Source organism: Panicum hallii, chromosome 2, assembly GCF_002211085.1.
Source record: "Panicum hallii strain FIL2 chromosome 2, PHallii_v3.1, whole genome shotgun sequence".
NCBI lineage: Eukaryota > Viridiplantae > Streptophyta > Magnoliopsida > Poales > Poaceae > Panicum > Panicum hallii.
The window spans coordinates 48,754,448-48,780,107 of NC_038043.1; the positions used below are offsets into that span (position 1 = coordinate 48,754,448).

At 47.3% G+C, this 25,660-nt stretch overlaps 3 protein-coding genes and 2 long non-coding RNA genes across 7 annotated transcripts; 1 reads left to right on the forward strand and 4 right to left on the reverse strand.

Moving 5' to 3' along the window:
* Window positions 1-1,728: 1,728 nt before the first annotated feature.
* LOC112882208 (enoyl-CoA hydratase 2, peroxisomal-like) lies at window positions 1,729-8,925 on the reverse strand. 2 transcript variants are annotated; one of them, XM_025947202.1, is made up of 12 exons: window positions 8,697-8,925; window positions 8,565-8,587; window positions 8,367-8,472; window positions 7,197-7,273; window positions 6,935-7,007; window positions 6,475-6,514; window positions 5,735-5,807; window positions 5,504-5,654; window positions 5,128-5,198; window positions 4,360-4,533; window positions 4,184-4,267; window positions 1,729-1,983 (listed from the first exon to the last, which is right to left on the reverse strand). In XM_025947202.1, the coding sequence occupies exons 1-12, from the start codon at window positions 8,763-8,765 to the stop codon at window positions 1,887-1,889; spliced, it is 1,038 nt and encodes a 345-aa protein (XP_025802987.1). In that variant the 5' UTR covers window positions 8,766-8,925; the 3' UTR covers window positions 1,729-1,886. The 2 variants fall into 2 exon arrangements, with proteins under 2 accessions (XP_025802987.1, XP_025802988.1); XM_025947203.1 differs by lacking the exon at window positions 1,729-1,983 and having other exon boundaries at window positions 3,972-4,267; window positions 8,697-8,915.
* A 1,015-nt stretch (window positions 8,926-9,940) lies between these two features.
* LOC112882757 lies at window positions 9,941-11,234 on the reverse strand. The gene is made up of 3 exons (XR_003226706.1): window positions 11,164-11,234; window positions 10,352-10,525; window positions 9,941-10,243 (listed from the first exon to the last, which is right to left on the reverse strand). It is a non-coding gene; the product is annotated as an uncharacterized LOC112882757 (long non-coding RNA).
* Window positions 11,235-11,554: 320 nt separating this feature from the next.
* LOC112881184 (enoyl-CoA hydratase 2, peroxisomal-like) lies at window positions 11,555-14,046 on the reverse strand. The gene is made up of 8 exons (XM_025945873.1): window positions 13,581-14,046; window positions 13,476-13,498; window positions 13,271-13,376; window positions 12,812-12,885; window positions 12,576-12,648; window positions 12,260-12,299; window positions 11,793-11,865; window positions 11,555-11,711 (listed from the first exon to the last, which is right to left on the reverse strand). Exons 1-8 carry the CDS (start codon window positions 13,710-13,712, stop codon window positions 11,555-11,557), a joined length of 678 nt encoding a protein of 225 aa, XP_025801658.1. The 5' UTR covers window positions 13,713-14,046.
* Window positions 14,047-14,091: 45 nt separating this feature from the next.
* LOC112882583 (cation/H(+) antiporter 15-like) lies at window positions 14,092-16,939 on the reverse strand. Its single transcript, XM_025947664.1, has 3 exons — window positions 16,692-16,939; window positions 15,583-16,593; window positions 14,092-15,479 (listed from the first exon to the last, which is right to left on the reverse strand). Exons 1-3 carry the CDS (start codon window positions 16,845-16,847, stop codon window positions 14,217-14,219), a joined length of 2,430 nt encoding a protein of 809 aa, XP_025803449.1. The 5' UTR covers window positions 16,848-16,939; the 3' UTR covers window positions 14,092-14,216.
* Window positions 16,940-23,543: 6,604 nt separating this feature from the next.
* Window positions 23,544-25,558, forward strand: LOC112883222. 2 transcript variants are annotated; one of them, XR_003226778.1, is made up of 3 exons: window positions 23,544-23,992; window positions 24,804-25,134; window positions 25,246-25,558. It is a non-coding gene; the product is annotated as an uncharacterized LOC112883222 (long non-coding RNA). The 2 variants fall into 2 exon arrangements; XR_003226777.1 differs by lacking the exon at window positions 23,544-23,992 and adding an exon at window positions 24,008-24,556.
* Window positions 25,559-25,660: the final 102 nt, after the last annotated feature.

Sequence of the window (25,660 nt, forward strand, 5' to 3'; positions counted from 1 at the left end):
GTGCTACTACTGCTACGCACGTACTAGTACTGGTGAATTGAAGTAAGGCTCTAACGGTACGTAACAGTAGTAGTGTGTAAGGACACGAATCTGATAGATCGGTTGAGAGCAGCAGGGCACGAGACGACCGATGATCGACGCCGAAGAAGAAGCGAGAGCAGAGCACGCGGCAGCAGCAACCAGCAGGAAAAGGAAACGCCGAAACGGGGCGTCGGGGCGTGAGAGGGGCCAGCGGGGCAGCAAGGCCGGGAGGCCGACGACGACACGATCTAGCGCGATCGGCCGCCGTCCATACGGCAGACGCCCGCGTACGAATGCTCACTCACGATCGTGCTCCGCCGGCGAGAGAAGCCGTTGAGGCGAAGCGAGAGCAGGCGAGGAGCAGCAATCATCGCCGCGCACGGCCCACGTAGTGTAGGGCCTCGGGATGCGTGCCGCCCCTCATCCGGTTATCCATGTGATTGCGATCGATGGCGAGCTGAGTAGTATATTATAAGACAAAGTGGTATGGATCGGAAAGAAGAAGACGGCCGCGCGGCAATGATGCGGCGGCGCGTGATTTCTGGCCCTGCTTAGGAGGATTAGCGCGTGGCGACGCGCATGGGCCCGTTGGCCCGCCATGCACAAATACACGGGGGCCGGCCGGGGGCAGCCATCATCATTGCCGGAGCCGACGACGGGGAGCTAGCAACAACCGGTGGTCGAGCGACGAGCGCGCGGCCATGGAGCCGCGCTTCGTCTCTCCTGATCACGTGCGCGCGCGGGCTTACCCGGCGGCCTACCTAATCCTAATCCTAATCCTAATCCGAGGAGGATTAGTTTTGACCCGCCTCTGGGATTTGGCGTGGCTTGGTGCCAGCAACCAGATGCGCCAAAACACAAAAGAGGACGAGGAGGAGAAGCGGGCGAGACAAGATCGACGACCTGGGCGAGATCGCACGTCTCTCTCCTGAGGGCCCCCAGCCCCAACTGCCAATTGGAACCTTCCCTTCCCCCCATTAACTGCGCTTTGTACGTTGCGCAACCACTGCCACCATGCGTCGACGAGCCATGGACGGAGGAGAGGCAAGGGCTGGCTGGACCGTAGCAATGTAGCATGGGCGAGAGAGAGCACCGTACCTTGAGGTTGCGCTAGCTGTGGTTGTGGCCGGCCGGCGATGGGTTTTTTCTTTGCCGGCAACGGAACGCATGCGCAGGGCGACGAGCCGACGGCGGAACGGAGTAGAGAGTGAGGGAGAGACGACGACGAGACGGCGACCCGCGTAGCTAGGGTCCTGTAACCGCTGTTCGCCTGTCCCCCAAAAGCAGCCGCGCCGGCACGCCACGGATTGTTTGATCGATGGGAGGGAGAGCGGGCGCCGGGCGGGCCGAGCAGCTCGCCGCCGCTGCTGCAACAGTGCCCGCTGCTCCCGCAACCACCTCCCTAGCTAGCGCTAAAGCTAGCTACTACCCCTCCTCCACACCGCACGCTAGCGGCGCGCCTGGACGGAGGAGACCTTGGCTTCTTTCCATAGCCCAGAGGCCACAGCCTCCCCAATTTGTTTCCGCACACTGTTCCGGAAAGGAAGCACGCGGCACCTGTAGCTGTAGCCACCATGTGCTGCCGCCTGCCCGCCGCCGTCTATGCGTGGACTGATGGACAAGGTACGGTGCTGCTGCATGCTGAGAACAAGATTAGCAAGCAGACCACACACACATTCATGCATATAGTATACCACCACTGCAATGTTATTTAGACCATGCATTATTATTCCACATTTAAAGAATATGCTTTTCCCATTATTACCGTGTATAAAAAGGGAAGAGAGAGAGAGAGATGGCTACTATGGTCTATGGACATGTAGTGTTGGTGCTAGCTAGCCTGCTAGGCCGCCAGACCCAGGCTGCTAGCCGACTACGACTCCCGTTTCTCCATCCGCTTTGGCGCCGCAGCCTGCGTCGTCGTGGATGTGGCCGACGCTCCTCCGGCCCTCCGTTTCAGCTCTGCATGCCGGGGGGGAACAAGTTCCAGTTAGCGTCTTCTGGTCTAACTTATGGGACGGAAGGAAAAACTGCCAGGTCGATGCATTTTGCTTGCTCGTTGTGGGGATTAGACCACAAGCTGATGCCTTTTTTTTTCCCTTCTTGTTTGCATCGGAACGTCCTCCTTAGTGTCAAGTACAACCAGTTGGAAGTAGGTTACTGAGTTTAGCTAGAAGCGAAGCCCAAAATTAGACCTTGAGTACGTGCTCCAAGCGTGATTCTTCTTCTTTTGAGGCGGGATGTACGAGTAGCTAACTAGGTCTCCCTCTTTTCTTTCTTTGGGATCAACCAAACAAACCCCAACAAGAAGTTGTGCCATCTTTGCTCTAGCAGAAAAAAAAAACGCACGTAGGGACAACTTACTAACAGAGACCAGAAAATTGGAACCCCCTGAATCCCCTGATGATGGACAATAACAATCTGTGGATTCTTTTTTTCTTTTTTCTTTTGTGCCAGTGGTCCTTCGAATTGTTTTGGAGCGATGGATGGTGGTCCCATCACAATTCTTCTTGTGGGTTGTTAATTAGGCTCCATCTGAAGGCATTTGTGCGGATACCGCACAACACTTTCTCCTACAAAATTTCTATAAAGTTTATAGAGTATATTCAAAGTCGGGCCCTAAACCAACCTGATGATAGTTAGGCTATGATTGTGAACTCGAGTGAGAAACATCACATGCGAAGCCCAACTAAGAATATCCGTTCGTCTTCTAAGTCACCAAACTTACTTGAGCTAATGTGAGCGTTGGCGGAGCTTATCTAGACCTAAGCTAAGCCTACTCTGACTATAGGTTCAATTAGGGATGGTAAATGATTTTAAATTTTAGCTTAGATAATTTAAAGGTGGGACGCTAAAAAGGTCGGACTTTAGTGAGAAGTACAAAAGGATCAAGTTGAATTATGAAAAGAGCACTGCAGACGTGATCCATTAACACCCGTTCAATACATCATTTTTTTGTCCAAAACTATCATATGTGAACTGGTACCTATTTTTCTGGACGAGACTCCACGCAGCTCTCCTTCGGTTCGCCTACGCGCGGCTACGAGTCGGTACAACAAAAATGAGCAGCTCTTGATGCCAAGAGCCCAAACGGGAAAAAGAAGCCAAGCCTCTCTCGCCTCTGCTGCTACTCCAGTCCTGACTCGTGATACCTGGTCAGAGCGTGAGAGAAGCTTTATCTTTTGGAGCAAACCTGTCAGATTCTTTCTCCAGATTCTCTTCGTTTTTCGGCCAGGCCTTTTCAGAGGCATGATCACGTATTCCCTCGACTCGCAGCAGCCTCGCAAGCAGACGCTGAGACGCAGGCGGCAGATTGGCAGGAGTATGACGCGCAAAGGTCTCAAGCTGTCAAGCATACCCGGGATAAACCAACAATCTACGGTGCGTTCTTTCTCCCCTCTAAAATTTAGACCCGTCACATCAAAAAGAATCTTGCTATTTAGAAGTATTAAATAAAATCTGTTTATAAAACTTTTTGCATAGATAGGTGCTAATTCGCGAGACAAATTTAACGAACCTAATTAATCCATAATTTATCACAGTGATGCTACAGTAATCATCCGCTAATCATGGACTAGTATACCTCATTAGATTCGTCTCGCGAATTAACCTAAGGGTTCTGCAATTAGTTTTATAATTAAACTTTATTTAATACTTTTAAATAATAAGATTCTCTTTGATGTGAGATCTCTAACCTTTAGACCTGGAAACGAACGCACCCTTACTTTGTCTTCGACACCACAGGTTGCAACTTGTATGAATGATGACAGTGCCGAACCTGGTCCTGATTGGTCACGGGCTGACAGTTGCAACAGCAGCATCATTTTTTTAAGATGGGTAAAAGTTAGAGCAACATTGGTACCGAACAGAATAGGCCCTTCACTGCGTCCGTTAATTTTGTTTTCCAGACTAAACAGTAAAATCATTTTTCTTGCCAAAATGGACACAGCAATACCAATATGCTTTTGGATTTGGGTCTTTAAGGGGCATTTTATCGGTACAGTACGAATGTATTATGTGCAGATTCGTAAAGAATTCTTTGCTATCATTACAGTGACATCCCACCTCGTGCAGTAGCTCTCACCTCATCACTACTATTGCATCCAGCGGGCACCACTTAACAAATAATATTTGTCACGAACGAATATGATACATCACTTACAATGATGAGGGGATGTGTTGGAGCAACACATATCCAGACAGCACGGCACGGTTCCTCTCCTTGACCTTCGTTTGATAGTGCACCCTGCAAAACCCAATCATTTTTCATGAGCAAGAAATCCAGACCAGCAGGTGCAGGGGTCCAGTTGTGAGTTGTGGCCGGAGGAGCAGTATTACTTCTGGCCGTCGAGCCACATTTCAGTGGATAACGTCTCCCCGGGGTAGACGTGCAGGAGGAACCTGCCGAAGATGCTCTTCACCGCAGCTGGCTCACCGTTGCAGAAAGATTTGATGACAGCGCGAGCAGCGAATCCTAGGGTGCAGAGGCCGTGCAGGATTGGGCGAGTGAACCTGCAAAAGCACCCATCAGGCAAAATCTTGGCAAAAGAACCAAAGCTTCATACATGGAAAGCTGAGTCCAGGTAAAGGGGGGATCTTGCAGCAGTTTAGTCAGATCATGTGAATAAACAGAACAGAAAGATTTGCACATGGAAGATCATGTAATCCTATGAATACACGGGGCAAAGAGAAATTTTTAGTGGGGCATCAGAATCGAATGTAGTTCATCTCAGAATAAAGGAAAATGACTCGGAACCTAAAGCTCATGCTAGCATTCTGGCGTCAAGGATGCCTAGGTTTTCGTGTGAAAGATCCAAACCAATGTCAGTGTGTCTGATAAATCCTAATCAAGTAACCATGAACTAGTATTAGAACACTCGTTGCTACTTCTTTTCCAGAGGTAAGGTGATACAGCTTCCTTTAGGTAAAGTCGCCTGGTTTTTTATATTATCTATATTGTAAGTGTTTAATTCGGACAAGCACTAAGGAATAATAGGCTGACACTAAAAGCTTCTCAGTCCAACATCTAACCCTAACTCAAATACTTATTCAATGTCAAATATGATAAAAAATACAAAAACAGTATTGCATATTGATGGGGCATACCCTGCAACCTGTGCAATATCAGGATCTGAATGCAAAGGATTGTAATCCCCAGATAACCTGTATAATAATGCCTGGATCAAACCAAAAAAAATCAGCCTTCACAGAACAATATTCATCTTAACAAACTGAGAAACTGACTCCATCTGAAAAACATAAAAAGTATAGCTCCTATTCTTGGCCAAAGAATGAACTCAGAACTCAGAACACTTGAAGCAAAGACACTGAATTGTACTATGAATGATACCAGTAGGATGAACATGTTAATTCATCAGAACAGACCATGCAGGAATTGTTATCACAGTGAGACACGAGATGAGCCTTATCTGCGACAGAGACCAGTTATTGCAGTACTGCACAAGTAAATAAAGTAACATGCCTGAGATTGCTTTGTTTGGTCGTCATATACTGCAGAAGGTGCCGAATTTGGAATAGAAATGCGATGAACTTGATTAGCAGGATAAGTAGCATAAGTATATGGCTGTGAAGAGTCTGAAAACCCTCCAGCACCACGCAAGTAGATAGTACTCCTGCATTACACAGTAAAATAACTGCACTGCTCTTTTGTAGGTTATGGTGGTCAGTAAAATAATATGGACATCTTAAGGACCTGTTCATGCATAAAATTTCCCCAGACTCTCTGAGACTTGTGGTAGTTTCGAGCTCAAGAATAGTTGCTTTCCCTGCACAGGAAAATAGTGCCACAGTGAAACCAATTCATGAAATTCAATATAATCCCTTGGGAGTACTTTGGCAGTTATGATAAAACAGTACAAAGGATGCCATCTATATTCTATGATGACTTAAAACTCAAGGTTCTTAGTAGTACTTTGGTGGTAGTTTGACCAAATATTCCTGCAGGAGTGGGTGGACACTTTTAAGGCAAGGGATGAAACGAAAAGGTCATTTAAATAGTTACACAAGATGTAGTGGGCAAAGAATGAACACTTCATTCGGCTTAGAAAGAAATTTTCAACTGCAAGAGGGACATAAAAAAATATACGTATGATAGCTAGGTGTAATTTGAGGAGCTTCACAGTAAAGATTATGGTATACTGTTCTTCATTGTTGCTTGGTTTGTAGCTTTATGATGTGTGTCATCCATTGTACTTTTTATCTCAAGATGGACAGTTGTTTCTATAACAAAATGGCGGAACATCCTCTATTCCTCTGTGCCCCTCTAGTTCAACCAGATGCTAAATATTTCATATCTAGATACAGAGTTGAAATAGGGAAAACATGCACACTATTAAAGGATGGAAAAAAAGAAAGGAGCATGAGTGATAAAAGTATTCGCCATCACTTAATCAGTAATCAATTTATTAATTCGGTTGGGTGGGAAGTAAGTACCTTTATCGTGCAAACCAGCTACTTTAACCTTGTTTACAACCTGAACAAATAAAGACAGGAGGCAATTGCCGCTTCTGTAAGCTGATACCAAAGATGGGGGCTCTTAAGAATGTTTCATCCTAACAGGAATAATTTAGACATGGTCCTGGAAAAGCTGAGTAAAACAAGCAAATTGAACATAACTTTAATCATTCTATTTAGAGGCCTATTCACCTATCCTTGGTCGTAACTAAAGAGCATCCACAAATAAATCGAAAACGAGATCTCCAGTTTAGATGAGATGAAACTCCACTTGGTCAATCCACATAACAACCCACATACAAGGGAACTGATCTACCATTTCTGGACAGGAAGCCTGAACTCTCATAAATAATGTTTTTAATCACCAAAGTGCCTATACCATGTATTATCGGCACAAAGGCATTAACAAACTTCAGACAAAAACTGAGAAGCTACTTACACTGGCAGAAGAAGGAATTGGCCTGTAGATCTCTATGTATTGTTGACCATGCAATAGAAGGCTTGCATCGAAGCTGGAGAACAGAAAATACGGGAAATTACTCACAACATTAAATGTGCACTCAGTGTGTTGATGAATCTGATCGGATAAAACCTAAGAACACTGCACAGATATGAAAATGAAAAACAACAGCCAAAAAGAACTGCAGGAGAACACAGAATAGAGAGTGAAACTCAACAGCTATTGCTTTATTAACTCTTACTTAAGGCCAGGCACATCAACAAATCCAAGCCCATTGCTGTTTTTGTTGGGAAATAAAGAAACAAAAGTCGGAAGAACCTGCATTTAAATAAAAAGAATGATTGTATTAGTCCTGTACCATTATCCAGTGTAGCGATTAAGGCCATGTTTGGAGCCACCGGAGATTTTGGAAGGTAGATTGTAGATTGTGGACTGTTAAAAGCTGGATTCCATAATCTGTGTGGATCCAAACTGGGCCTTAGACTTAACCTTTCAAATGTCTCATGCAGAAATTAGGGATGTCTAACGAAATATGAATAATATAAAATAGATAAAAAGGACACAGAATTCTATCTTTTGCTGAGTATACATATTTTCTAGATGAGAGTCACACAAATTCCCTGCATGGCTTATCGTAGTTCTTGTGTATAGTTGCTTAAATTCATTCCCAGGTCAGCTACATTCACTGAAAGCTACCAAACCAATTTCGGTTTCTATGGATTACATGTCCTAGAACCAGAATAAAGGTGTGTTGTACAAGCTAAAAATCGTATCACGGTTCTCATTCATACATGATCGGAACCCCATTGATCTCAATCACACCTTGTACGAGCTCAGCAATTTTTACATCACCAGAAGCTCTAAAGGTTCCTTGTAGACATGTGGTGAAATTCGTTGGTTCTCATGCAGAAATAAGATGATAGATTTATACGGAAATTCACACAATCATAAACAGTGAACGCACAATTCCTTGTCTTTTGTCTCCTTGTTCATCTAGTTTACTAGGGGGCACCTTAAGCCACTCACCTGGCAGAAGTTAAACCTAAGATGGATACAGGTCAGTCAAGGACTAAACTCCAACCTAAAGCAGCTAGTAAGACAAGGTTTTGCTCATTGGCAACAAGGAATCCATCTAGAAATTGTAAAACACCTCTATATGTTGGCAGGATCCAGTTTAATATGACTTTAGAATGCAATGTCAGCATCATGTCACAGTATAATCTGAATATTGACAATAGAAAGTCCAAGAGGCTCTAATGCTATATATGGTATGCATAACACACCAAAACCATGTTAACTGCTAGGCAAGTTCAACAATAGAACGGCCAAAACTGGAGTCTGGAGCACGACAACAACGACAACCACCAATCGGCATCAAGACGGGAGGGGATTCACCGAGGGGGAATTCGACCTTAATGTGTGGCTGCCCGTCCCTGTGGTACACGAAGTGTAGCTCCTTGCCGTCGACGGCGTCGTCGCCGCAGGCCCCGATGCCGAGCGCGTACAGCGCCACCTCCCTGCATCGAGCAAAAACGCGCATCAATCGGGAGGTGCCGCTGCGGGAGTGGGGCGTTCCGTCGAGCAGGTCGTGGACGCAACGGGCCCGCACCTCTCGTCGTAGTCGAAGGAGACCTGCGGGGGCAACCACAGGAGAGGTGAGGGGAGGGGGGCGTGAGGAGCCGCTGAGGCGGACGGAAGAGGTTGCGAGGAAGAGGGGCGGGGGGCGGGGCTGCTGTGCTACCTCGGGGAACCTGTGGGCGAGCGCGACCTCGGGGTCCACAGCCGCGGCGGGTTTGGAGCTCGTCGCCATGTCCGCCGCGCTCGTCGTCCGCTGCGCCTCGTCACTCTCAGCGGTCGCCGGCGGTGCGGGAGCCGCGGCTACTTGTAGGAAACGAAGAAGAGAAGCAGAGTGGCTGCCGTGAGGTACTGAGGTGACGTGGAAGGGGTACCGAAAGGGGCAGAGACCAAGACACCAATTCGTCGACGGCGGCGGGGAAGGTGGGAGCAGCCGCCGAGTCGACGTGTCGCTTTTTGTGTCACTGGCAGGCCGGGCATCCCAGGCAAACTGGGATCCCATCTGAACGATAGGAGCCCCAGAGCATCGCTGTTTTCGTTGCGTCACGCCACTTCCGCCTGCCTGTAAAACCCTTTGTTTTTTGTCGGATCTTCCAATTCCAACTGTTCGAGTCAACGGATTCGACTTTGTTAAGAGAATTGCGTAGTTGAATTATCACTCTTTCAAAGTCGTGCACTAATAATTAAACAATAGCAGTACCGCAGATTTTCGTTGACTTGGCTCAGTCGTAAGCAACAGAAATGTTAGCGGCGGCTAGCACCTGAATATTTTGGCAGTTGGATCCCTGCGTCGTCCACTCCTCCTTTTACAGCTACTATCTTCTCTTCTTCATCTATGTCCTTTTACAGCTCATCCTCACCGGCCCACCGACCAACCACCATCACAGGTTCAAAACATGCATGATCCATGTGTTGTTGCGGTCTTTGTCGAGCACCACGAACTGCGTTGACTTAACCCCAGTGCTGTTTCATGGCCACCCCACCAGGGTTGAATAAGATTAATTGAATTAGAGTAGGGAGAGACAGGCTAGAAAATTAGTCGCAGGGAGGCTGAGGAAATGTTCGAATGGAGTGTACATCTCCCTCAAAAAAAAAATATATTACTAATGAATAATAAGAATATTTCTCCGTTATTCACTCATTCTTCAAATACTACGGTGATTTCGTTAATTTCAAGGATCTGCCAGCTCAGTCTCTCGAAGATGCTCATAAGGTAGGGTTGCGTGCGTGTATTTATAAAGGCGAGTGTGCGTGCGGTGTTTGTGAGCGTCTACGTTTATAATGTATTTTTTTTTAAAAAAGGAAAACTATTTCCTGCTAAATTCATATAAAGAAAGCTTTATTGATCTTAGCTAATTATATCAAGGTGATACAATCACACGAATACCGTTTTTCTAGATGTGTGGTAAATGGTAGCAGACTGATAACAGCGTGACTGCACGAGGATTGCATGCATGCCTACACAGGATTTTGTTACAAAATTCGCAATCCTAAATCTGCGATTGCCCCCATAAACCGCTCGACGACAACTTGTGCTGAACCATCAGCTGAAAGAAGGTCTCGCGCCCTTTTCCTTCCACTCCTGAGCGAGGCGCCTGATTCAGCACAGTTCGTTCACCTTACAGTGACGATGGGATGTGCTTGAGTTGCACGTATCCAGACAGCACCGCGCGACCGAGCTCCTTCACCTTGGTTCTGTAGTACACCCTTGGACTGAAAAAAAAAACGTGGAACGAAATCAGCAAGCAAGAGGTCACTCAGAAGCAACCAAACCGAAACGCTCCGGAATTTTTTTTTTCAAAAAAAGGGGGCCCTTACTACCTGTCCCCTTGAAGCCACATCTCGGTGACCAGAGTCTCTCCCGGTTAAACCTGGTGAAGGAACCGGCAGGAGATGCGTTCCACGGCCGCTGGCTCCATGCTGCAGAACGACCTCAGGACAGCCCGAACGGCGAACCCGAGCGTGCACAAGCCGGGCAGTATTGGGTGAGAAAACCTAGGAGATTTTGATCGGATTAATCAGGTTCATTAATCTGCCTAATTAAAGGACACAGAAACAGTTCTGTGCATGGAAGGTGGACTAGTAGATTTGAAATACACTGGATTGGACTTGAGCCCAAGGCGGGCGATGATGGTGATGAGAGTTCATCAAGGGCATAGTTATAAAATAGTAAATTTGGCACACCATGAAAAAATTAAAGGAGCATGAAGTGAAACTGAAACCGCAGCATATTTGGCACAGTAGTACCGACTACCAACTAAACAACATGAAATTGACTTCGCTTCATCACCAGAAAAGTGCTGTACTTTTCATTTCAAAAAGAAAGAAAAATGCTGTACTTTTGTCATGGGTTTATTAGGCCGCTGGAGGATATGATGTACTGACTGTTCACGCGTGCTGAGCACATGAACACCAATGCCAGGTGTTAGTTAGTTGCTAGCCCATTAAGTTGAATAACATCAGATAAGGAAGTTTACGACAAGTTAGATTTGGTATTTGGGTAAGTAAGAGGACGATGGTGAAAAGAAATTTTTGTTTTAAGCATTTCAAATACCATCAAAACTGGAACCGAAAGTTAGTTGATCTAAAAAAAACTTATGACTTGTAATTTTAAGTTTTAACTTGGAGCATACCCTGCAGCATGTGCAAAAGTAGGATCTGAATGCAAGGGATCGAAGTAGCCTGATAAGCTGCACAGTAGTGCCTGAACCAAAAGAGCAAAACATGAGAGGTTTAAAATAGAACAGTTTGATAATACTTTCAAAATTTCTTAATCTGAACAAGCGTGTTAATCATGTCCAGGAAGAAATGGTACTGCTAGATGCTAATATAGTAGTAAGTTATAGTACTTGAGATGTCTTCTTTGTTAGAACAATCGATCATGACAAAAAAAGAAGAAGCAGGGATGTGTTCAAACAAGTGTACAAGCAATGGAAATATAAAGATATTCAGCTCTCCTGAATGTTCGCCATAAAAGGGCTACTTGAATAAACTGCAAAAGGAAATTTATGCATAGATGAAGTTTCATGCCTGGAAATTCTGTGTGCAGTCTTCATATACCGCAGAAGGCGTGGAATCTGGAAATGTAACATTTGAAACTTCATTGGCAGCGTAAGTTGCGTATGAGAACGGCCGGGAAGAGTTGGAGAAGCCTCCAGCTCCACGCAAGTAGATAGTACTCCTGCAATACGTATGGCATCAATGCCTTATTCACCTATTCCAGTCAAGTTATACAGATCAAACGTTCAACAAGCATGCTGACCTATTCATACACAATACGTCATCAGAAACTTCAAGGCAGGTTAGTATTTCAAGTTCAAGAACAGCTGCCATCCCTGCAAAAGATCAACATGAAACAATGTACTAATTCCAATCAGCACATGTGCTTATATTATTCACTACTGGAAAAAGTTATCTGGCATAAGAAATGCAGGAAGAATTTGTGAATACAATAATGAAAAAAAAAGTTTCTTAGTCAAGCAGCATATGCATGGAATTATGCTGATGCTAAAAAGTACGATAAAGTTCATATTTGTGGAACGTACTTTTGATAATACTAAAAAATTTGAAAGTAGCAAGCTAGAGTACTGGCATAGAATAAAATAAATTTTCAGAATGGAGGGATCAGTGTTATCATAATTAATTTCACCATTATGATGGGAAACAACAAAGCAAATAAAATATAGGAAAATAATAAAAATACAGTGATCAAATATCATGGGAGGATACCTCGGTCATGCAAGCCAGCTATTTTAATTTTGTTAGCAACCTAGGGATAAAGAAGAAAAATGTCAATCACCCTTGGGGCCGGGTAACAATAGACATAATTTGAAATAAGCTAAATAAAATAAAGGAAAATTGATAGGTTAACTCAAAATGTGAAGGCATCGAGCATTCTGTGTGTCAATTGTATGAGAGTTTAGAGAGCATGAAAAGCCCTGGTTTATTAAGAACATCCAGTATCTAACAGACTAGCACCATATCTTAACTCAGGGTTCTTATATCATTGTTCTTTCGGAATGAACAATGTTGTTGTGCAACTTACACTGGCTCGTGAAGGAATTGGCCCATATATCTCTATGTAATGTTGGCCATGCAGTAAAAATTTTGGGTCATAACTGGAGAACAGAAACAGGCCAAATTATTCAGGGGTAAGAATATCAGCAGTACCCTATCAAGTAAATGCAATCATAAGCAAGTGAACACATGTGCAAGTGTCATGAAACCACAGAACACAAAAGAGGAGAGCTTGAGTAAATACGTGATACAATAAATTCTTACTTGAGCCCAGGCACATCCAAGCGGAGTCCATTGCCACTTTTGAAAATAAATGAAGAAACAAAAGTAGGTAAAACCTGCAGCATACAAGGGACAACTAAGAAAAATAGCTGACATATGTATCCGTGCTAGCATGAGCAACTATGAAAGCTAAGTTTTTGTCAGTTGCGGCTGTTGAGAAAATTATGTGCTGAATGCCTTACAGACAATTATCTGCATGTTCGAGAAAAAAAAAAGTAATATGCTCCAACTTGACCTGACAAAGCCCATGCATTTGAGTACCGTGATAAGTTCAATTTGACAAGCAGCAAACAACCAAGGATCCAACAGATTATCAGTCTGCAACAGTACTGACTACTGTGGATTATTATATATGAGGATCATTAAATTCTGATCTGAAATTAGGATACATGCTATGATTAAAAGATAAAGGATATCGTCACGATAACCCTCTGTGAGCACCTTAATGGAAGACTGGCCATTCCTTTGGTACACCAGCTGAAGCTCCTTCTCATCCTCTGCATCTGCACTACAAGCTCCCACACCTAGTGAGTACAGGGCCACATCCCTGCACCAGCCAAACGAACACACAAGCACATCAGACATTCAGGCCAGGAGGGGGCAGCCACTGGGACATTCGGTCAAGCAGGTGGTGTGCGGTGGCAACCTCTCGTCGTACCCGAACGTGACCTGCACAATGGAGATCGAGCGGCTGAACAACGCCGCGACCGGCGAACAAGCTGACGACTGAAAAGGGGGCATCATCTCTGACCTCGGGGAACTTGTGAGAAACAATCATGGCAGGGTCAATGGCCTTGACAGCGGGGGGCATCGCCGAGGCGGAGCGCGCCATGGCCATGGTGCAGCGCCGTCGAAACAGTGCTCGGAGACGAGGACAATGCATAGCGGATGGGGGTCGCCGCCGCGCGGGCCATTGTTAAGAAGCTCTGCTGCCGGCCGCGCCGATGACATGTGCAAGAGGTAATCGGATGGCGCCATCTGTGCGCCCAAATTGAGGTAGCAGACAAGACAGAATCGGTGCTCCTCCAACGGGACGAGCGCGCCCAAGAGAACCAGATCAAATCAACGGTCATGTTTAGTATAGAAGCTCAGCTGCCGGCCGCGCCGCTGACTTGCGCGAGCCGCCCTTGTTAATTCCGGCGGTGCGAGACGTCAGACGGCGGTACAAGACAGGAGGGGCATCGCCTGAAACGAGACGAGGGCGCGCAAGAGAATAATATGATTTAGTCAGCGGCCGATTTTTTTTGGGGGGGGGGGGTGTTAGATTTTACACTGTTCTTGTTACATGCAAAAATTTGATCTAGTCTTCTACCAATCATCTACGTATACACAACTAATTTTTTCTCGGAGTTTTCTTTGTGAGATCCGTTCTGCATTTCGCACTGTGTCAGGTTGCCGGCGTCGGCGCAGGCTCCGGCAGGTCCAGGTGGAACGGGGGCGCTGTCTTCTGCTGCACGACAAGCACGGAGCCCATCTCCAGCGACGGGTCCGAGGCCAGGATCTCCCCGATCGGGCCCACCTCGGCGCACTCCGTCCACCCTTCCAGACCCACCACCAGCTCCGCCGGCTGCCGCCCGCCGCGCCCCGCCACCACCAAAGCGAACGCGCCGGCCATCCCGCGCAGCGCCTCCACCACGTCCATGGGCCCCGTCACCGCCTTCTCCGCGTACGCCGCGCGCTCCCTCGCAACGTACTCGCGGTGGAACGCCGACACGCACTCCTCGTCCGTGTCTTGGACCACCACCGACACCTCCCCGTCGATGTCCGGGCTCGTCGTCGCCAGGCGGTCGTGCTCGCGCGTGTTTCCACAGAGCACGAAGCGGACGACTGTCAGGCGGACTGAGTCGTTCTTGGCGAGGCGGCAGGCGAGGGCCACGGCCTCGCGGTCATCCGGGCCGCCGAGGAAGACGGCAGCGATGTGGATCGTCACCTTCTCGTCGCCCTGCTGGTTCCCCGCGGCCTCCGTGCTTGTGGATATCTTGGTCGGCAGCTGGAGGCTGGTGCCGCATCTCCGGAACGGGCGGTCGGCGAGGATGGCCGCGGTGCACGGCGCGCGCTCTAGCACCTTGACGTTGAGGTGGCGGCGCTCCTCGCGCCGGCAGACCATGGTGCCGTCGTAGTGCTGCTCTCTGTGGTAGGGAAGCAGCAGGATGCCAGGGCGGACGTCCTCCGTCCAGCGGCGGACGGTCTTGGCGTTCGCCGCGCTGCCGCGGTCGCCGGCGTCGACCTGGCGGATGACGAGGCCGGTGGCGCAGGTGAACACGTCGACGGCCCAATTCACCTGCGTGGTGGCTTCCTTGCGGCGGTCCATGAGCTTGTGCTCGCTGTCCTGGACCCGCCTGTGGTACTGCCTGGGGGCGGCGTTCTTGCGCGCGACGTCGTAGAAATGGATGACGTGGATGGCGGGCTGCTCGCGGGGCTTGCTCCCCAGCAGCTCGAGCAGGCTGAGCATGCCCGGCGCGCCGTGCGGGCCGTGCACGCAAGCGAGCATGCGCAGCTCCTGGTCCGGGGCCATGTCTTCCAGCGCCTGGTGGCTGCACTCGTACGCTTCCTTCTCCTTGCGGAACACCACGGCGAACACCGGCCCGGCGATGATGGTGCTGATCATGCTGCCGACGACCATCGCCATCAGCGCCTGCTCCGCCCAGATCTGCACGCACGTACACAGCCAGCCATGTCCATCTTGCTCAGTTGGCTTGCGTCGTTACATCAATCTTACACGCATGCATGACGAAACACGAAGAATGCCTCACCCCTTCGGAACTGGCGAGGTTCATGTCGATCATGTTGACGTGGCCCTTCATGTTGAGCAGGACGCCGAAGCGGAGGGCGTCGGTGGCCGGGATCTTGAGGAACCTGGCGGCGCCCATGGTGCCGGCGCACTTGCCGATGAGGCCGAGCAGCGTGAGGAGGATCGCGGGGACCAGGATGGCGCCCGACATGGCGCTGAAGTTTAGTCGCATCCCCATGGCGCCGAAATAGAAGGGCAGCACCAGGGCGTGGAGCGGGTACTCGAGCGCGTCCATGATGCTCCTCGCCACGGGCCCTTCCCTCGGGAACGCCAGCCCCAGCAGGAGGCTCACCGGCATCCCGTCGAACCCCACGCGCTGCGGGAAGTTGCCGATGAAGTGCACGGCGACGAGCAGCAGCACCAGCTCCCAGTTCCCGACGCGGTGCCGCCCCGCGTTGCGCCGGTTGATGAGCGCCACCACCGGCTGGAGCAGCAGCACCGCGACGCCCACCTTGACGAGTGAGAGGATGCCCAGCCCCAGCCGCTGCGGGGCGCTGTAGTCCAGGATCCGGGTGGAGGCGAGCTTCATGCACGAGAAGACCCCCTCGCCGACGATGCAGATGATGTTGGTCGCGATCGCCGTGGCGACGACGAGCCGACCGCTGGGCGTGGCCGTGAGCCTCATCTCGCTGGCCATCCGCGAGACGTCGACGGAGGCGGTGTCGGCGATGGACAGCATGAGCACCGCGGCCAGCAGCTCGGGCGACCTGACCGGGGTGTGCATCATGCTGCCGTACATGCCGCCGGAGACGAAGGCCGCGAGGAGCAGGCAGGTGGCGACGCTGGCGTACGTGAAGATGGTGGCCCGGCGGATGTCGTTCCACAGCGCGGCGACGTCCGCCTCCAGCCCGACGTAGAACATGTAGAAGATGCGCGCCTCCGACACGTAGCCACCGTAGGTGTCCTCCGCGTTCGCGACGTCGACGTGCACGATCATGTCGTGCAGGCCCAGGCTCCCCACGATGATCCCCGCCTGCAAATTAGAATCGAACGCGAATGATCAGCAGCGGCGTCCACGCATCCGCATCTGGTCAATTCGAGAACCGGCGCCATTATTCGCGTGCCGCGTACCAGGATCTGGGAGGTGGCGCTGGGCAGGTTGTGGCGGCGGAGGCCGAGGTGGATGAACTTGCCGAGCGCGATGACGACGGCGGCCTGGAGGACGATGAGGAACAGCGTGTCCAGCGCCACGTTCTTCACGGTGCTGTCGCACTTGATGGGTTGCATATCGCCGGTCGGTCGGAGGCGCGCCGGATTCCGACGCCGGTTGCGAGCGGGGCGGAGGATTAAGCGGCAGTGCGCCGGCTGGCGAATGTGCGGAGGGCACGGCGGGCTGGTCCCATGGGATGCGCCAGGTTTGTTGGTCGTTCGTTGGCGGTGCCGCGTTGGGCGAGTAGTTTGGGTTTGGCTGGGATAGGATGGCGTGGCATGGAGATGGCCACGAACGTGATGCTGTGCGTTGGAAGGCATGCGCGATCAGTTTTTGGCCTATTTTCCCCCCTATTTTTTCAAATTCAAACTAGCAGTCAGTTTTGTGTTTGGAGGTTACGGCAACATGTACAACTTGCACACGAAAAAAAATGGAGACAAGACAAATCTTGTTGGGGGACAGATTAGACCATCTAAAGGAGCTTCAGAAGAGTAAGGGGAAAAAAAACTAGATTTCATAGTGAAGGCCGGTGGCAACATCCTTCGAAACACCATGTGGCTAATCAATGAAAGGTCTGTATAGTTTGAATGTACTCAAGATGTAGGTCATTTTAGTTGTTCTAAGTCAAAATTTCTAGCTTAACTAAGCATATGTAAAAATATATTAAACTAGGATGGCGGAGAGACGCGATGTCAACATGTTGTGGACTTGTTATCACGGTGGCAAGCGGCATGTCGTCATGAAAATGCCATGACGATGACAACAAGATCGCGGTGAACATAGAAGGGAGGGAACTAGCATAAAGATGAAGCAGGCTAAACCGTTTTCCGATGCCTTTTTATTTTCTCGTACACATAGCATGTCCTCTACTGTTTGTCGTTTTGCATGTAGGAGAATGTACCTAATGATCGCACCCCATCCTATTCTTCTGTGCAAAAAGTGCATGAAAAAATTACAAAGAATATAAACGGATAGACGATGCAATGATATGTGTCCATGTAAAATTTGAGTTTGTGAGAAAAGGAAGACAAAATCAGCATCCAGTTCCCTCATGGGCCGGGTCCTCCAACGCGTACGCAGCCCGTGACGGCCCACGCTGGCCGTTTCGGAGGGACACCACCCATCCCATCCCCTTCCCACGCACACGGAACCGGCCGTTGCCGGCGCGCGCGCGCGGAAGTCGTAGTGGTGGCCGGTCCTCGTCAAGCTCGATGATGGTACGGTCTTGTTCTTCACTTCCGTGGTATTCGAAGCTACCTGTCCAAGCGTGTTCGGTTCCGTCCTATCATATAAATCTTTTTTTATTTAAAAATATTAAATAAAATCTAAGTACAAAACTAATTGCAGAACTCTTAACTAATTAGCGAAACGAATCTAATAAGATATATTAATTCATGATCAGCGTATGGTTACTGTAGCATCACTGTTATAAATTATAGATTAATTAGGATTATTAAATTTATCTCGCGAATTAGCACCCATCTACGAAATAGTTTTATAAATAAATTTTATTTAATACTTATTTTTATCATAAGATTCTATTCGATGCGACGGAGCTAAAGTTTAGCAACCGAACGGGGCGTAAGGTAGGCCTTTGCTCGCCGCGTCTTTAGTTTCTCATCCCCGTGCTCCGGTCCTGATCTCCGCGTCTTCAATTGGTTACAGGCACATTTGGTAGCCTGCTCCTGCTCGTCGACTCATGTTGCTTGAATTGAATCCCCATGTATTAGTCGTGTTGTCCCCATCGACAAGTGGCAAGACCCCGCGCTTTATCCCCGCGCTGGTCAGTATTTGAGGCTTCGATGGTTGATGCGATGATGACTGGTTGAATTCGTTGCCTGCTTGCTGCGTTACCTCAACCCGGCCAATCTGTCCTGTCAGTCTGTCACAGTCCTCTCCGTTTTTCTGAATTCCGGCGGAATATTGTGTCACAGTCTTATCCTCCAGTGATTATCAGTTCCCTGATGCTTGGTTATAGTTTCATCAGTCATCGATTTCATACCAAGCGTGGCATTCCGATAAGGTGCTCTGCTGGCACCACTCCGTTCCCTGGAATCTGCTAAGTCAGAAGTCTCCATTTGAGGATGCGCGTGTAAGTTCCTTGGGTCATATGTTTCTTTGGGTCAGTAGTGTTGTTCTCGTGACTCATGGTGAAGACCTTACGTCAATAGGTGTGTAACAACCAATAAGTGTTGATAAGATGTTAATTAAACTGGCTGCTTCCTGGTAATTTCCCTTTAGGACTGAGCTTCTTTATCCTGTAACTTTTTAAATACGCAAAACTGATATGATGTTAATGTTCAATCACTTTTGTCCTTGCCTTCTTTATGTTTGCTACGCACAACATGCATGTTTAAGTTGGTAATAGTAAGTTAATAGCTTTTGACTCAACATGTTTTTTTTCTTTGGCATTGAGGTAACTGCATTCTTTGACTTTGTTGCATGTCTTGTTTAGCTGGAGTAGAATTCTAGGTTCTTTAATTTAGATGTGAACATTTTTTGAATTTAGGATCATTGTGAGTGAGAAATGTGACTATTTTCTTTTGTTTCTGCGCCTGCCATCTTGTTGACAGATTTAAGCAAATGCCTAATGTATGGACTCAACATGTAAGGATGGCCAGTATAGGCTTTTAGAGCACATGAATCTTGTCGTATCTAAATTGATAACTGGTTCTATAGGCATACATGTTCTTCTGCGTTGAGGCTTACTGCATCATATATCGTATGTTAATCTGCACACCTGATGCCAACTATCTTTATAATAATTATCTTATCTATCTTATTTCTGTACATCTCCTTTATGAGCTTACTTATTTTCTATACAAATCACCCCAATGGAAGGCAGTAAGGCACGGTATCTCTAGTCCGGCCATTTTGTATTGATTGTGCTTCTCCATGGTGTATGTGCACTCGTGTGTTGTGTATCTGTACAGTGCTGAACTGCTAATAATGATTACTTGAGTAGAGGACGACAGTGATCCCGTCACTTACGTTATTTTTAATCTAGTTGTCATTCTAGTCTTTTCAGTGTAGCACTTTTGGTGGACCCTTCCAGTAATTTTCCAGTCAAATATGTTTAGAGAATTCTTGATCCCTATCGGATAAGGGTGAGAAAATTGTGCCCACGCTCGTGACCATCGTTGCTTCCTGGATGATAAAGCTCATCCACTGAAAGCTACTACTATTTACTGCTGTAATGCAAGATGCATTCTCAATTCTCATGCCAACCATTTTGAATAGAATGGTTGTGGATAAACAGTTGTCCTTGTAGGTTATTGCTTATTGCCATACAACTTGCTGGAGTATAGTTGGTTTAATGTTTTCCATTTTAATCAGGTGAAGTGTGGAAGCTACCATATATATTGTGGATATCAGTGGGACCTATTTTACATATTACTCTCAACAGAATAACATTTAACATGTTTGTAAAATTGCTGCAGAAAATGAAGAGGGAAATATTAGCATTCTTCTTTCATCAGAACCTTCAAAAGATTTGCTAAAACTGGGATCTGAAATTGTCGAGTGAAGTCAACAGCCTGACTGTATCGTATATCTGCAAATTTCTAATTGTATCCTTGTTTACTAGGGTATGTACAGTTATGTACATATTGCATAACATGAAAACTACATACAACCCTCTCATCAACTAAAATATAGATAGTGACTGGCTAAGACCCTTGGAAACCGTGGTCATGCTACTCATGTAGTTGCATGGCCTTACAACAGAGCTAAGGACTGCCCTTTCCACCTCTTCTGAGGGCTTTCTCCTAAGCAAGCACATCACATACTCCATCACTGCTGCCTCACAAGGCACCGTGATCCTGTCTTCACTTGTGAACCCAAACTCATCCTCAGACATCCTCAGGAGCTCCCCAAAAACGTCTGTATTAAGATACACCAAAGGGACCTCAAATCGCTTACCATCAGCTGTGTAGACGATGCAGTGGCCTTTGTTTGCTATGGCTGATGCGCAGTATAGGTTGCCATCTTTGGTTGCAGTGATTGTTGTCAGCCTCCTCCTCCCAAGGGCTGCCATATGTTGCCACTTCTTTGCCAGTTGAACTAGCCTCTTCGGATGTATCATGTTGTAATTCTATGAGATAAGCTTTTGGTGCACTGTGCTGTTGCTTCAGTTTTTTACGGGTTGTGAAGATGATATGCGCTAGTTTCATGTACTTATAGGATAGCAATTAGCAAGGGAGCAATAGAGCCATAAGGTACGTCCAATGGGTGTAGGCATCAGTATGGCTAGTTGGCAAGAGACAAAGCCATGGACTTTATCTTCCTAGATGTTGCCATCTTGCTCTGTATGATTGAGTTTGATGCTTATTTTTCTTCTTAGCCTATTGGTACACTTTGGGTCCACTCTATTAAACTTTTTCTCAGTCCAGTCTATTTATCATTTATGTCAGCCTCATCCTTCCATTATGGTACACAGTTTCCTGCTGCTTGGTTCTACACTTGTATCTGGTTTCATTGGCATTAATATTGCAGATGGGTACTAAATTTTTTTATCAAGAATTATTTGAGATTTACTGTATAATGATAAATATCCAATCGAAAAGGTCCAAAATTTATGCTTCTTCATTTCCCATGCTATTTCTACTGCTTCAACTAATGTAAGAACACACTTCATTATTTTCTTTCGGGTAAATTCAACATATTGATGTAGAGATTCAGGAAGACGACTTTTCTGTGTGTTTGGCCTACTTTTCATTTGCCTAACAGCTTCAGGGTCTTACATTAGCCGGATGTCTATGCTGGTGGATTAACATCTTTATTAGTTACTTCTTATCTTTTGTTCGGTGTTCTTATTTCAATATTTCTGTGGTCTACTGTCCATAGAGTCGTCCTACCTTTTTCCTTGCTGGACCAGCAACCATGCAAGTAGGAGCATGTGGCCAAATTTGTGTTCGATTGGAGGTTTCTTCTGCAACCATTGTTTTATGGATTCAGTCAAACTCTAGTGGCGATTGAACTTTCTTGCTGTACTGGGATCCTGTACACGATTTATCTGTTGTGGCTGTTTCTGTCAGCACCTGGATCATATTCTTGATGAATATTATCCAGAATAGACAACTAAATTATTTTGTTTCCGAAGTGAAAGGTTTGCTCTGTTCAAGAGTCCTGGATTGGTAATCATTATTGAAGAGCTAGAGTAGCTGCTAATTTGTGAAACGATCTATTCATTAATAATACAGAGTTTCAGGGATTTTATGTTAGCTCTTTTATTGTTATAGAAACACACCTTTGAAGTCTGCCTCTAATCTTGTAGGCTGTGCTTTAAACTTTTGTTGTCTGACGTCTGATTTTTCTTTTCAACGCTCATGGCTTAGTGATATTTCATGGTTAATGGCACTTCAATCAGATATTAAGATGAGATATGCTAAGTTTTTCTAATCTTTCATTTCAGATATCCTGTACAGAACTCTTTTACATCATATTGGATATGTTACAAGCAAACAGTGCAAAAGGCTGTGTATCTTAAAGAACTACAGACTGAATTATTGATGCAGTGCCACCAAGTGGCAACACAGATGACCCAGGTAAATCCAATCAAAATCACATTGCTTTCTCTTGCAATGTTGAATGTTCAGAGCTGATAGCAAAGTAATCACGTTGGATAGATTGTAATAGATGCCTGCGTAGGCAAGGGTACAAAATATATAGGACTGAGATCAGGCAACAAACCTCCCTGACTTATAGCAACGGAATCAGGGAGAGTCCCGATCTCATCCTCACGTGATTAGGATTGTCTCCTGCCAGCCTTAGTTGAGAGCTCCGCTTGAACAGCATGCTTCCGTGTCCCCTCACTCCATCAGCCTCAGCACCAACACTTCATCAGTCCATCAGCAAGCTGAGCACCACAGCTAGTAGCTGAACTCCACCCGATACAAGCTGAAGTTCTCTCTCTGAACATTTAGCCACAACAGCAGGAGAAGCAACCATGGTCAGTGCCAAGAGACTTGTTCAAATGGCAAAGAAGTGGCAGAGAATGGCGGCCCTCGCGAGGAAGCGGATCACATCGCCAGCGAAAGAAACCGAAGGGTCACTGTGCAGCACGTCGTCGGTGCGAGATTGGAATTGAAACTCGATACGGTTGTTCGAAAAGAAATGGAACAGAGATATACACTGCAAGTTGTTTGATCTAGCAATCTGTGCTGTTCTACGATGTTTTGACCAATGCAGTTCTAGCGTTTGACAAAGAAGTGAAATCAAGCACCTTAAACTGAAACCGATTTCGAAGTCGAAGAGAGTAAAAGAACTAACGAATTCACCAGAAACTTCGACCACGACGGTGACCTGGCATATCTCGTAAACGCCGTGGTGGCCTGGTTGGTGACATAGGGGGCCTAGAGCTCGATGCGGCGTTGAATTGGCCAGGGACGGTGGCCGGACGGAGAATGTGAGGGGAGGATGCAGGGGATCGTGTAAGGGTCAGTGACGATGGAGGCCCAGTGGAGTCGCGCCGGAGAATTGGAAGGCAGATGAGAGAGAAGGGGGTGTTTCCAAGTCAAGGAACCGCGCACGAACATGTCATCAGTGTGATGCGTCGCCTCCGCCATTGTGGTTGAGGAACGCCGCCGGCGAGGAAGACGAGCAGGGAGACCGTCGGAGGAAGACCGAACCAGGGGGTTTTATGCAAAAAGTTGGATCGCGATTATTAATCGCGATCCGAATAAGATCGCGATTTATTAATCGCGATCCATTTTAGGGGGTACGTGAAAATAATCGGATCGCGATTATTAATCGTGACCCATTTTAGGGGGGTATATGCAAATATAAGGGTGTTTATGTACATGTTTGGATCCGTTCTAGGAGGGTTCTCGTAAAAGGTCCGCCGCCCCTCGCCGCCGTTCGCCGCCGTTTCTGTTGAAGATCCGCCCGGCGACGTCCTCAGCGAAGGCACCCAGGGCAGCCCACAACTTCAAGACGCCGTTCCCACACGGGGAATCGGAGGACGCCTCGTCCAGGGACCGCGCGCTGGCGGAGAGGCCCCTCGCGCGTCCGCGGCGTGCTTGCTGCTTGGCGTGGGCGGCCCCAGCGACCTGCTGCCGCGAGATCGGCGGTGGAAGAGGCCACCTCCCTGTGCTGGCTCGTCGTGTGCCACTGGGCCCACTGCTGCACTATGTTGACCGCTTGCCGGTGGGCGGTGGCGTCAAGTCCGGCGCTAACGTCGTCCGCTTGAGTGCTTCTTCCGTCGGCTCTCCATGTCGCTCTGGTGAGAATTCTAACAGGCAAACTCGATCAGTTTTACTTGCTTGTATGAAACATAAAGATTAATGCCATTAAGTGATTACACCATGTCCACAAATGCCTTAATTTGTTTCAGCAACAGGCCGGACAGTACCATATCTCACTGTTGATCTGGCAAGTCCTGAGCTCATGCTGGCACAATTGGCTTGAGCATTTGCAGGACACCAATCTTCTATACAGTTAAAATGATTCAGCGAAGATTGATTGTCAACACATTTAGTCCAAGAATCCTAATAGCATTTTATCAGAACAACCACATTTTTGTCTAAGAAAACTATTTCCCATCACTGTATATACCCATTAGGCCATTATGTCTGCATATGTTGTATCAGCATGAGGCTATGGTATGCTGCAAAAGTGAAAGTAGGATTGAGATGAGAGCAGTACTCAGGATACAAGAGCTGGGAGTGCACCCAGACCATGGGCCTAGCACATCTGGATTCTGGACACAGCCATATGGAGGGTTGAGGGAAGGGAGATGGATGATATTTTGCTTAATGCCTCAATCAATGCATGAATCAGTAGCATAGTAAGTCTCTGTGCAAGGCTGTGTTTTTTTCAGGTAGTTTATATGTATTTCCAGAAGACAATGTGCATACAGCATAATAAATTTGCAGATCAGGAAGTCTTGGGCTTAATTGTCCCAACTATTTTCCTGAACATTTCAATTTTTCAAGCCTGATAATCCTACTGCTTTACATTTTCATCTTGGTTAAATATCACACACTGGTCTTCCTCTAGAACTCAGCTTCCTTAACCATTTGTGATTTCACCAGGGATTCAGGGTCAAGGGCTTGTCGCACACTGGTAGGGGTGCAAATTGGTGAGCCTTAGGTGCACCTCCAACCCTCTTTAGTTCAAACTTTTGTGCTACTTCTCCAAAATAAGATCCAATTTTAGAAAATTAGCACAAATATTTGAACTAAAGAGGGTTGGAGGTGCACCTAAGGGTCACCAATTTGCACCCTTACACACTGGCATGGTTTGGCTCAGTAGAATTGAGGAATGCCAATCATGACTTGTTCCTGCTTCCTGCGTTGTGCCACATTCAGTAACCTATTTAATGCGAAGTCCTGAGACTGCACGGAAGAAACATGTTGCCTCATTGTAAGTACCAAAATGTGATTAGTAACTTATCACCTTATTGTAACATACATTCAATCAACATGAATAATGCCACTAACTTGCTACATTGCCATCTTCCTTAATTGCTTGCAGGATCAATGGTCTATGCATAACAGTTTCTCCGCCTAATTCCTACTGCCTATACCAAGCTATTTTACACCCATCCAGGAACTGCAAACAGCGACCTGATGGCTAATTCCTACAGATGGTGCCACACAGCTTGCATAGTGGCATGATGCTACCATGGTATTCAGGAATGCCTTCTCTAGCTCTGCAGAGGAACCTCTCCTGAGCAGGCACATGGCATACTCCATGACTGCGGCACCACAAGGAAGTGAGATCCACCCATCGGCCATCGCTCACGAAGCCAAACTCCTCCTGGGATATCTGCAGGAGCACTGCGAAGACCGGTGTGCCGAGATATGCCAGTGGAACCTCGAACCTCTTGTCGGCAGTGTACACCACGCAGTGGCCCTTGCTGGCCATGGAGGTGCAGCACTCATCAGCT